The sequence below is a fragment of the Chrysemys picta genome, chromosome 13 (assembly GCF_011386835.1).
Source record: "Chrysemys picta bellii isolate R12L10 chromosome 13, ASM1138683v2, whole genome shotgun sequence".
Classification (NCBI taxonomy): Eukaryota; Metazoa; Chordata; order Testudines; family Emydidae; genus Chrysemys; species Chrysemys picta.
The window spans coordinates 15365726-15378926 of record NC_088803.1 but is presented as its reverse complement, the minus strand read 5'-3'; the positions used below and the strand labels follow the sequence as shown (position 1 = coordinate 15378926).

At 43.3% G+C, this 13201-nt stretch overlaps 2 protein-coding genes across 2 annotated transcripts; both read right to left on the bottom strand.

The window, feature by feature from the left end:
• Window positions 1-1268: 1268 nt before the first annotated feature.
• On the bottom strand, window positions 1269-2243 carry LOC135975549 (olfactory receptor 10A7-like). Its single transcript, XM_065566767.1, has one exon. It carries the CDS (start codon window positions 2241-2243, stop codon window positions 1269-1271), a length of 975 nt encoding a protein of 324 aa, XP_065422839.1.
• Window positions 2244-7303: 5060 nt separating this feature from the next.
• Window positions 7304-8233, bottom strand: LOC135975153 (olfactory receptor 14A16-like). Its single transcript, XM_065565204.1, has one exon. It carries the CDS (start codon window positions 8231-8233, stop codon window positions 7304-7306), a length of 930 nt encoding a protein of 309 aa, XP_065421276.1.
• Window positions 8234-13201: the final 4968 nt, after the last annotated feature.

The following is a 13201-nucleotide window of genomic DNA, read 5'->3' as shown; positions in this document are numbered from 1 at the left end:
CCAAATCCACAATAGTCTTGGAGTGTGTGACATTCTATACCTTGGGGGAGCATACTGTAACCCCCATATTCCTCATTTTCGTATAATCATGATCTTACATACAAAGCATGCCTTGTAAGGTATCAGGGGAAAGGTTATTTTATTTTCAATGGAAATAGATTTTTAAAATTATTTAAAATATTATAATACATATAATACATCAGGTACAAACAGATACATGCATAATTTGCTCTATATTTATGCTGGAATTTTTCAAATAATGCCATGGATTTAGATGTCCAAGCTAAAATACAATAGGAGTTAGATGCCTAAGACCCTTAAGCTCCTTTGAAAACCCCAGCCTGAGTCTTTGTCCCATATCTCCTACACAACCAGCCTTCCTCCCCTCCATTTGTCTTAAGGAACTTTGGCCCAGATCCACAAAGGGATGTACAAAAGTGTTGAGACACTGAGCTCCCTTATAGCCTGGAGCCCCCCTGGGCTATGGGATATTCAGATGTGGGTCTCCCTCAATCTCTCCTGTCAGAGTGGCTCCACATTAATTAAATAATTGAATAATTACATATTAATTGGGCCATAGAAAGAGTGAGAAGACTTTATAGTCCAGTGGTTAGAGCACTCACCTGAGAAGTGGCTGATCCCTCTTCAATCCCTTTGCCTCAGCAGGCACAGTGGGAACTGCAACAGGAGTTCTCCCACATCCCAGGTGAGTGCCCGAAACCCAGGGCTAAAGGTTATGAGGGAGAAGATAGGTGCCCCGAGGCCTAAATAAAAGTAGCAGTGCACATGCGCAAAGGCAGGAAGATAGGTGCAAAAATGTAGGAGCTGAGTGAATTTAGGCACCTATCGGGTGAGGCACCCATCAGATGTCATTTTGTGGATTTTGGTAGTGCCTAAAAATGGGGTGCAGGTTCCTAAATCTGGAATTAGACACCTCAACCCCTTTGTGTATCCAAGCCATTGAGCCTGGATTTCATCCTGCTCATCCGTCCATTTGACAGGTTCCTCAGCACATTTCTAAAAGCCACCATCCAGCCATGCACAGCAACAGAAGCCTGCCCTTGTCCCTTGCCATCACCACCCCCTTCTAAAACTTAAAATGAAAGAGAAGCAACAACAGAAGCCAGATGAGAGTGAATCATAACCTGGCTACCTGCCAGACTGTAACGTCAGAGATCAGTAAAGTGTACATGCTCGTGTCTCTCAGGCCAGAGATACTCCACTGAGCTGACTTGTTTAGCTATGATTGTTTCCATTTTCAGTGTACTTTAAAAATTAGCATGGATTCTCTGATCTCTTGTCAAGGCCACACACTCACTCCTAACGTGCGCCAAAGCCTCCTTGACATTTTTATTTCTCAGGCTGTAGATGATGGGGTTGACTAGAGGAGTCAGGACTGTGTAGAAGATGGAGAAGACTTTGTTCAGGTCTCTCAGGGTGGGGGTTTTTGGAGACAGGTACACAATATTCAGGGTCCCATAGAAAATGGTCACCACAATGAGGTGGGAGGAGCAGGTGGAAAATGCTTTTTGCCTCCCGGTGGTAGACGGAATTCTCAGGATGGTGATGATGATGCAAACGTAGGAGATGAGAGTCAATAGAAATGGGGGCAGGGTGAATATGGAGGCCAGGACAAAAGTGACTAGTTCAATTGGGCGGGTGTCACTGCAGGAGAGTTTAGTTACTGGGGTGAAATCACAAAAGAAATGGTCAATTTCATTGGGGCCACAGAAGATTAAACGTGACATCAAAGATGTTACTATAGCACTAGCCACCATCCCATTGATCCAAGACCCTGCTGCTAGCTGGAGGCAGAATTTGCCATTCATAAGAGTTGCATAATGCAGTGGTTTGCATATTGCTACATATCTATCGTAAGACATGACAGACAAGAGACAACACTCAGATCCTGCTAGCCAGGTAAAGAAATAATATTGCAAGAAACAGCCATTTACTGAAACAACATATTCATTTGTCAGGAAACTGGCCATCATCCTAGGCAGGATGGTGGAAGTGTAGCAGGTCTCCAAGCAGGACAAGTTCCCCAGGAAGAAGTACATGGGGGTGTGAAGGTGCTGATCAGCCACAACTAGCGCAATGATTAGGATGTTCCCAGCCACAGTGAGAATGTAGATCACTAGAAACAGCAGGAAGAGAAGAATACGCAGTTCAGGATGACTCCCAAATCCCAGGAGGATGAATTCTGTGATGGCTGTTTGATTTCCCTGTTCTATTTTTGCCATGAGGTGTATCTAGGACAATTAAATTGAATTCTGTGATATTATTTAATTAAGATGATCTTAAATTTTCATGCAGCAATATAAATGTAATTCCATAAATATTACATAACACAAGTCAGTTAGCTAAGAGTAAAATGGTTGGTTGGAAGATTCACATTTGAGTGCCAAGGTGTCTAGAATCATGGGTTGGAATTTTTAAAGGAGTCTAAGGGAGTTACGCATACAGCTACAGTTGACTTGAAATGGTATTTGTGTACCTTACTTTCTTCCACTCCTTAGAAAATCCCATGTCTTAAAAATCTATGAAAAGGTCCATCCAGAAACCCAACAAATGACAGACATAATCATTGTATGATATTCTCTTCTACCCCACCTCTTGACAAATGGGAGAAAAAACATCCTCTACATATAGAGTCCAGTGTTGATTTTGTCTAATATAGACTCATTGAATGATAGAAATGTAGAACTGGAAAGGATCTTGAGAGACTATATTGTGTATTTCAGAGAGAGAATTTGTCTTTATTAAATTCTAGTTCCCCATGTAGGTACTTGTAGACTGTAACCAAGTCACATCTTAACTTCAAAAGAGAGCATTAAAAAGAATTATTGTTTTAAATTGGCATGCAATTTGTTTTTTTGTCATTGCATTGACTGTTCTCTTCAACATGGGCTAAAAATCAACTGGCAAAATGCGTGTTTTACCTACCTATTTACATTATGTCTATGTTTGTAATTACAATTTCACAGACAGAAAGATTGCTCTTGTGTCCAGCCATTCCCCACAACCCAAAACCTCAAAATGATGGAAATAAAAAGTCAAGGGGTAAGTCTATAGCACTGGTCACCACCTTCTCATCACCTGCAATGATATTTGCCAGTATTATATTGCAATTGTAGCTGTGAAAGTGACAAAAAAATCAATCCCAGCAGCTACCAGGGTCTTCTTGGGGAGAATTTCCACTTTATGGGAAATACAGTAGAAACCTGTTTATTTGAACCTCCATTATGTGGCTCTCTGTATTAACTGAACCATCAGCGCACACACAGGAATATGAGAACTTGACACATCATAGACAAATTCAGACTGGAAATAAAGTGTAATTTCAAAAGATAATTAACCTTTTGAACAACTTTCCAAGGGTTGTGGTGGATTCTCCATCACTTGCAATTTTTAAATCAAGAGTGGTTATTTTTCCACGAGATATGATCTAGTTCAGACAGGAATTATTTTGTGGAAGTCCTGTGTTCTACATGAGGTCAGACTAGATGATCACAATGGTCCCTCTGGCCTGAGAATCTCTGACTCTGTAAAATATAGGAAGGAAACAAAACACTTTGAGGAGAGGCTAGATGGTTCTCTGAATAAAGTAAATAAAAGGAAGTGAAGTTTGGGATCTTCAAAACCAACAGTGGCTAGAAGCCAAGATTATCAGGGATGCAACCCTATGCTCTGGGTGACCCAAAACCTCTGACTGACAGAAGCCAGGAAGCCATAATTGTCTGGTTCTGTTTACTCCCTCTGAAGCTCTGGTACTGGTCACTGGTGGAAGACAAGATACTGACCTACATAGAACATTGGCAAACCCAGTATGTCCGTACTTATGTTCTTATGATCTATGATAGGAGACACCATGAATGCTGGTGTTAGAATCATAGAATCATAAAATATTAGGGTTTGAAGAGACCTAAGGAGGTCATCTAGTCCAATCCCCTACTCAAAGCAGGACCAACACCAAGTAAATCATCCCAGCCAGGGCTTTGTCAAGCCAGGCCTTAAAAACCTCTAAGGATGGAGATTCCAGCACCTCCCTAGGTAACCCATTCCAGTGCTTCACCACCATCCTAGTGAAATAGTGTTTCCTAATTTCCAACCTAGACCTTCCCCACTGCAACTTGAGACCATTACTCCTTGTTCTGTCATCTGCCACCACTGAGAATAGCCAAGCTCCATCCTCTTTGGAACCCCCCTTCAGGTAGTTGAAGGCTGCTATCAAATCCCCCCTCACTCTTCTCTTCTGCAGACTAAATAACCCCAGTTCCCTCAGCCTCACCTCACAAGTCATGTGCCCTAGCCCCCTAATCATTTTTGTTGCCCTCTGCTGGACTCTCTCCAATTTGTCCACATCCCTTCTGTAGTGTGGGGACCAAAGCTGGGCACAATACTCCAGGTGTGGCCTCACCTGCCCTGAATAGAGGGGTTCACAGCTCTGTTCACAGCTGTAGATTAAAATCCCTCAACTCCTTGCTGTGAGCTAGGGCAGAAGACTTTATGTAAATCTGGGGCAGACCATGAGATTTCTCCTGCCTGTTATAGGATGTCCTGCACAGCTGAGGCTGGTAGTCACAACTGTGGCATCTAGAAGATAAATATCCAGCTTACAATTGCACTACAGATAGCTGGGTTTGTGCTAATAATAATATTTAATTTAAAGGAACTTCACAACATATATTTGTTGACTCTTACTAGTTAATTGAAACTTTTAAACTGAAATATTTTAAATGATAAATGAGTTTTTAGAAAAAAGGAACATTTGTAGTAGAAACTATTAATTTTTTGTTAAAAATATTTTTTTGTTGAAAAAAAAACCCAAAATATGGGAGGTATTCTTTTTCTTTTAATTAAAAAATGCAATTTCTCGGTTCAGTTTTCAGTAAAAAATGCTTTTTGGAAATCAGACATGTCTACCAAAACCTAATTATTTTTAACCAAGACTGGCTTTCAAAAAACAAGACATTTAATGGGAAATTTAGAAAAAATATGGGAGGGGAAATTGAAATGTCCCGTGAAAAAACAGTTGACATTTTCCAGTTGGCTTATTATTGACCAACCACAGTACAATATAAACTGCCCTTACAGTAGGAAAACCTTGCATTTGCATTTGAGAAGGGTAAATGGAAAAGGTAAATAAATGCATCTTTGTTTTTCCACATGGTTAATCTAAGGGCTTGTGTACACTACCGCTTAATTTGATGTAATTTACGTTGCTCAGGGGTGTGAAAAAGCCAACCTGAGCAATGCAAGTTACAGTGACTTAAAGTGGTGTCCACACCACACTATGTTGGCAGGATATGCTCTGCTGCCAACATAATTTCTGCCTCTTCTTGAGGTGAAGTAATTATGCCATTGGAAGAACGTTCTCCCTGCGGCGTAGGCATATTGTGTCCTCCCCAGACTCACTACAGCAGCTGCGGTGACGTAGCGCGGTAGTGTAGACTAGTCTTCAGTTTAATCAAAAAGAGTGTTGAAGTTTCATTTACCGCAAGACTGCTATAGAATAAATCTGAATATTTTAGGACATATTTTTCCATTTGAACACTAAAATAGTATGAACAATTACATGTATCGAGTCCTTTTCATTGTCAAAGTATTTTACAATTCTAAGGCCCCAGTTCGGTGAGGTGCCTTAGCACATGGACAACTTTTTCTGCATTACTTTAGTGCTGCGTATATTTATGCATGTGTCTAAGTCCCATTGCCTTCAGTGGGACTTAGGTGCATGAGAGCTAAAACAGGACCAAACTAATTCACTCTTTACATAACCCTGCGACTTACGTAAGGCTCCAGAGTAGAAAAATCCTACATCAGGTAGGCTGAGTGGAAAAGGTTTTCTACACTGCATAATTTTATTGTAAACTAAGAAAGTGGGAAAGTGTGTTTACCTTAACACAGGTACAGAAGAAACCCAAAGCTCAGTAGTGACCACTTTGTCCAAAGACAAGAATACAGGTGCTGCAGTTTTCTATTCCCACCTACTTCATGGGCTTCCAATCTCTCAGTAATGAGACCTCTCTGCTCCTGATTAAAGACTCTGGTGCTGCTGACATCCTTGGTGTGTCTTGCCTTCTTTCTCTGAGCATATAGTGAATATCTCTCCTGTTTCATCATTTATCTTGCAGACAAGAAGTGAAATCTCCATTGACACCTCTGCTAATGAGTATTTTCAATTATGGAGAACAGCATGAGAATAAAGATTTATTTTATTTTTAGACAATTAGACATCGGGGTAATAGAGTGAAACAACCTCTAGGGAAGGTCCTGGGGAGAGAAGAACTTCTGACTTCAAAGAATTGTTTCATCACACTTACGGGATGAATGCTGGGTTAGCAGTGAAGCAATATATCACCATTTGAAGCATTTGAAGGTCCTCTTGCTGCAGTCCTTGAGCACCAGAGTCTCTCATTGACAAAAGACAATGAGGAATAATTCAGAGTCAAAGGTTAGGAAATTCACATTGACGTTTTCAGCTTCAATCTGATCTCTGCCCTCTCACCCTCTGCCCTCTTATTCCTTCCTGATGTTCTTATGTGTGTCCATGATTGCCCCCTCCCTGCACAGAGCAGAACTGCACTGTTCAACGGACCCCTGTATCTATGCTGTGGGTTCAAACTTTGATGTTCCATTCTCCATCTAATCATTTTCCCTGGGGAGGGGGAGGGTATTCATTGAGAGTTAATAAAAATCAATGACCCCAAAGTTCAGTCTTGATGGTTGTCAGTGGTGATCCTTCAATGGGGTGTCAAATGCCTTTCCCAGGCAGGGCAGCAGTCTGGAATGCAGCCCAAAATGCTGCCATTGAGAAACAGCAGACTTGTGCTGTCAGCATGCCAGTAATTCCACTGATACAGTTTATGATTTCGTACCACCATATCCTACTGGCTTACACAAGCAAACAATAAACCAACAGCCGTTATGCCCCAAGCAGAGTTTATACCCCCAAAAGGAGGAGACACAGAGAGCTCATGAAGTCCACTAGGGACTTTGATCTGGCTACTGATTTTATGTGGAAGGTGCTCAGACAGCATGGGGATGGGTGACAGTAGAAAAATCCAAGACAGATACATAGATAGATAAATAGATTCCAATCTTATTTACACTCAAGTAAATCTACAGTAACTCCACTGACTTGAGTTTGTCTGCATTTTTGCCAAAGTAAATACCCCTTTGCATGTAAAGAGATTGCAAAGCATGTTCTCATGGAGACACTAATGTCACCTACTGATTACATTTATATAGAAACACAGAATGAAATCACAGTCATATGAGAAAGACAGACCTTTTATTCTCAGTGAATAACCTCCACCCTGTCAGTTTCCTCAGGGCAGCTTTGAGCCTCCTTGTTCCTCATGCTGTAGATGACTGGATTCATCACTGGAGGCATTACAGAATAGAGAACAGCCGCCACGAGATCTAGACCTGACACTGAGCTGGAGGTGGGTTTCAGGTAGGCAAATGTGCCAGTGAAAATACACAGTGAGAGCACAATGATGTGAGGCAGGCAAGTGGAGAAGGCTTTATGCCGGCCCTGCTCAGAGGGGATTCTCAACATTGCGGTGAAGATCTGAACATATGACACAATTATTAAAACAAAGCAGCTTAAGACTAAGCATGCACTAAAGGCAATAACCCCAATTTCAATGAGGTAGGAGTCAGAGCAGACCAGCTTGAGTAGCTGGGGAACTTCACAGAAGAACTGATCCACTGTGTTGCCTCTGCAGAAGGTTATTGCAAACATATTCCCAGTGTGCAATGCAGAATTAAGTATGCCACTGATCCAGGCACTGGCTGCCATTTGGACACAAGCTCTCCTGTTCATCACTCTCTCGTAGTGCAGTGGTTGGCAGATGGCAACGTATCGATCATATGCCATGACTGTGAGAAGGAAAACATCTCCTCCCACTGAGAAAAGGAGGAAAAAGACTTGGGTGACACATGCAGGATAAGAAATTGACCTGGTGTTCATGAGGGAATTGGCCATGGATTTGGGGACAGCAACAGAGATGCAGCCAATGTCAAAGACAGACAGATTCATCAGGAAGAAGTACATGGGGGTGTGAAGGTAGTGGTTCAGGGCTACAACCATGATGATGATAAGATTCCCCACCAGGGCTGCCAGGTAAAGCACTAGAAATACCACAAAGTGCAAAATCTGCAGCTCCCGAACATCAGAGAATCCCTGGAGAAGGAACTCTGTCACGGTGGTTCGGTTGGACATTTTCTTCCTCAGCACATCATGTCCTGCCCTGTGGAGGGAAGGAGAAGAACAATGGCCAGGATTGACAAAGGGAATGACCCCAATTCCCCTCTGCAGAATCACTCATGTTGTGACTGTCAAAGAAGCACAGTGCTCATCACTTCCATTGAGCAGGAGAGGTGAGTGCTCCTCACCGCTGACAATGAGACAGCTAGTCCGAGGCATTATCCCATTAGTGTCAATCAACACAAGTCTTTGAAGCCAGTGGACTTTGATCTGTTGACACCATCTGAAGATCTGGCCAAGACTTGTCTTGATAAAATGTAGTAAGAAGATGGAACAAAGTACAAGCCGAATCCAACGGTCCTAGTGTAACCCTTCTGCCAGGTGGTGTCGGCAGCAACCAGGGCCGAGTTCAATATCTGGCGGTTCCTTTTTCAACAATACAACACAGAACCGGCTCAAACCCCCACCCAGTAACCTGGGAAAATTACACACTACCCCGGGTGCCTCTGAGAGGCAATACTTCCCCACTCGCAAGCACAGAGTCTGAGTGCAGAAAAGAAACTTTTAATGAAAGGAGATAAGTCACCCGACATTAATTAGGGAAAATGCCACATGCAGGATTCATGAACCTAAAACTGTTAGCAGGACACCCACCCTGAGTGCGTGAGGCACTGCCTCTACTTCATGTTCTTGAGTTCTACAACCCAAAGTTCCTCTACTGTGCCCCTCTCTGCTCCCTCACCACACCCCACTCACAATGTTTGTCCTTGGTCAGTGAGGACCCAGGTTTCAGAAGTGCATCTGTGTGAGTTCACCTCCTATCCAGGGAAGAAGACACCTGGCTTGCTCTGCCATCTGAGCACTTGCTCTGGCTGGCCACCCTGCCAGCCGCTGCGCCTCGCTGCCTTGTTGCTCTGCTAGCTGCTGTGCCTCGCTGCCTCCCAGCAGCCAACTGCTCAGTACTTTCACCAGTCACTGCCACTGGCCACCTGTCAGTCACCTCCTGCTGCCACGTGCCTCTTTGCTGTGACCTCTGTAGGTCAGTCTCTTAGGGAATTTTGAAACACTGAAGAAACACTGCCCTACCACAAGTGATTTTAGCTCTCATTGAGTACTTAAGATAACAAAAATTAAGCCAAATTAGCTCTAATGAAGCCAAATTAGCTCTATCTTTGAACAGTGGGGTGGAACAGACTAAACTAGTCTGAGGCCTTGGCTACATTTTCTGAGTAGCAGCCGTGTTAGTCTGTATCCACAAAAAGAACAGGAGTACTTGTGGCACCTTAGAGACTAACACATTTATTAGAGCATAAGCTTTCGTGGACTACAGCCCACTTCTTCGGATGCATATAGAGTGAAACATATATTGAGGAGATATATATACATACATACAGAGAGCATGAACAGGTGGGAGTTGTCTTACCAACTCTGAGAGGCCAATTAAGTAAGAGAAAAAAACTTTTGAAGTGATAATCAAGCTAGCCCAGTACAGACAGTTAGATAAGAAGTGTGAGAATACTTACAAGGGGAGATAAATTCAATGTTTGTAATGGCTCAACCATTCCCAGTCCTTATTCAATCCTGAGTTGATTGTATCTAGTTTGCATATCAATTCCAGCTCAGCAGTCTCTCGTTGGAGTCTGTTTTTGAAGTTTTTCTGTTGTAAAATAGCCACCCGCAGGTCTGTCATAGAATGACCAGACAGGTTAAAGTGTTCTCCCACTGGTTTTTGAGTATTATGATTCCTGATGTCAGATTTGTGTCCATTAATTCTTTTGCGTAGAGACTGTCCAGTTTGGCCAATGTAATGGCAGAGGGGCATTGCTGGCACATGATGGCATATATCACATTGGTAGATGTGCAGGTGAACGAGCCCCTGATGGTATGGCTGATGTGATTAGGTCCTATGATGATGTCACTTGAATAGATATGTGGACAGAGTTGGCATCGGGCTTTGTTACAAGGATAGGTTCCTGGGTCAGTGTTTTTGTTCAGTGATGTGTGGTTGCTGGTGAGAATTTGCTTTAGGTTGGGGGGTTGTCTGTAAGCGAGGACAGGTCTGTCTCCCAAGATCTGTGAGAGTAAAGGATCATCTTTCAGGATAGGTTGTAGATCTCTGATGATGCGCTGGAGAGGTTTTAGTTGGGGGCTGAAGGTGACAGCAAGTGGTGTTCTGTTATTTTCTTTGTTGGGCCTGTCTTGTAGGAGGTGACTTCTAGGTACTCGTCTGGCTCTGTCAATCTGTTTTTTCACTTCAGCAGGTGGGTATTGTAGTTTTAAGAATGCTTGATAGAGATCTTGTAGATGCTTGTCTCTATCTGAGGGATTGGAGCAAATGCGGTTATATCTTAGGGCTTGGCTGTAGACAATGGATCGTGTGGTGTGTCCTGGATGGAAGCTGGAGGCATGTAGGTAAGTGTAGCGGTCAGTAGGTTTCCGGTATAGGGTGGTATTTATGTGACCATCGCTTATTAGCACAGTAGTGTCCAGGAAATGGACCGTTTGTGTGGATTGATCTAGGCTGAGGTTGATGGTGGGATGGAAATTATTGAAATCATGGTGGAATTCCTCAAGGGCTTCTTTTCCATGGGTCCAGATGATGAAGATGTCATCAATGTAGCGCAAGTAGAGTGGGGGCGTTAGGGGACGAGAGCTAAGGAAGTGTTGTTCTAAGTCAGCCATAAAAATGTTGGCATACTGTGGGGCCATGCGGGTACCCATAGCAGTGCCGCTGACTTGAAGATATATATTGTCCCCAAATGTGAAATAGTTGTGGGTGAGGACAAAGTCACAAAGTTCAGCCACCAGGTTAGCTGTGACATTATCAGGGATACTGTTCCTAATAGTTTGTAGTCCATCTTTGTGTGTAATATTGGTGTAGAGGGCTTCTACATCCATAGTGGCTAGGATGGTGTTTTCTGGAAGATCACCGATGGATTGTAGTTTCCTCAGGAAGTCAGTGGTGTCTCGAAGATAGCTGGGAGTGCTGGTAGCGTAGGGTCTGAGGAGAGAGTCCACATAACCAGACAAGCCTGATGTTAGGGTGCCAATGCCTGAGATGATGGGGCGTCCAGGATTTCCAGGTTTATGGATCTTGGGTAGCAAATAGAATACCCCTGGTCGGGGTTCTAGGTATGTGTCTGTACAGATTTGGCTACCTTGGTGCTGTACAGCGCTGCAACTTGCTGCGCTCAGGGGTGTGAAAACACCCCTCCCCCCGAGCACAGCGAGTGCAGCGCTGTAAAGCGCCAGTGTAATAAGCGCCTGCAGCACTGCACGCTCACTCACAGCACTGTAAGCTACTCCCCTCAAAGAGAGCAGTGGCAGTGCTGTGAATTGCCCATGGTAGGCAAGGTCTGAGAACCCTTAGGTAGACTCTACACCTCCTGGCTAGGACACCTGTCCCCACCCATCTCTCTTTCACAGGGCTCTGGCATTTCGGCCCCTGGCTTAATTAAGTCCTTTCATCTGAGGGTGACACCCTCATTTGGGACAGGTTAAGCACAATTCTGCTTCCCTTTATTCATACAATAAAAACAACAACATTGATAACAGCATTTCACTACCCCTGCATTCAATACTAAAGTGATTTGTAACCCAACACCAGCCAAAGTTGACCACTTTGAGCAACACTGCTCTATCTGCTGGATATCTAAGCAGAATAGGTGTGTTCATATAAATATAGTTTGCTCCTGAAGTCTCTCCCCCTCCCAGCTATCTGTTAGGGGAGAGTTCATTCAGACCCTGCTTACATCAGCAAAGAATAACCCTCTATTGTGACCAACAGCAGGCTCACAGCTTGGGCATGGAACTGAAATTCTAAAACACCAGCACAGCCTGATTTCCATTTTCCAGGGAAATATGACATAGACTCCCCCAGTGTCATACATGGCAACTCGTCTAGGATGATTCCACTCCAACACCATGTACTGCTGCCTATTCACACACTGATTAATGGCACCCAATACCAGCTATGCTTACATAGCTGTGAGCTGATGGGTTAGTAGCATTGCTCAATTACTGCTGTGTTATGTCGCTTCCCTCTGTGACTTTATGTCTGTGCTGTGAGGGTCAGTGGCTGTCAGTAGACCTAGATTTTGTTCTTGGCTCTGCCACTGATCTGCTGTGTGACCTTGAGTGAGTCACTTCCCCTCCCTGTGCCTCTCTTTCCCCTCCCTCTCTTTATCTGCCTTGTCTGCTAGGACCATGAGCTCTTTGGGAGATGGGCTATGCCTTATTATGTGTCTGTTCTGTGCACCTAGTTACATTATTTGTGCACGTCTGGCAGCAGTGTTGGACCCGGGATACGGCGCTAGACAAAGAGAACAGGGTTCTAGACCCATTGAGTCCCTCTATGTCTATCTATCCTCTATGTCAGGATGGACAGATTTGGCTGATGGGTTCTACTCCAAACCTGGGTTCAAAGATCCTAATAGAATCAATAGGTATCCAGTTATGGTATTATTGGACAACAGCATGCTTCCCCACCCTTATTTAAAGTGCATGTCGGGTTGGAAATTTTCAGTTGAATTGTGTTTGTTTGTTTCTTTGGTTGGTTGGTTAGTTGGTGGTTGGTTGGTTGGCTTTTAGGATGGAAATTGTTTTCTTTCTCACAATGTGCCTGTTGTCTTTCAAAAGCTGGAATGTTTTGTTGGAAAACTGAATACTCAAGAAGCAGCCCTGTTTGGTTTTCATCTTAAACTGAACACTTTTCAGCTGAAAGTTTTCAGTTGCCTTAAGCTGAAAAAGATTGGTTTGGGGGTTTTGATGAAAAGTTGAAATTTGCCATAGGAGGATTTTTTTTCTGACCATCTCTAGTTGTAACTTAATAGTGAAATTCTTAGTGAGTTGTGATAGCAATTCTGATTCATGTTCTTAAATTTCCCTTGTATGTCAATCCCCAAACGTATTTAATTGAAATAGCAAACTTACTGTACTACTGGGCCTTGTGGATTTTTTCAAAACAGTTGATGCATTCGGTCA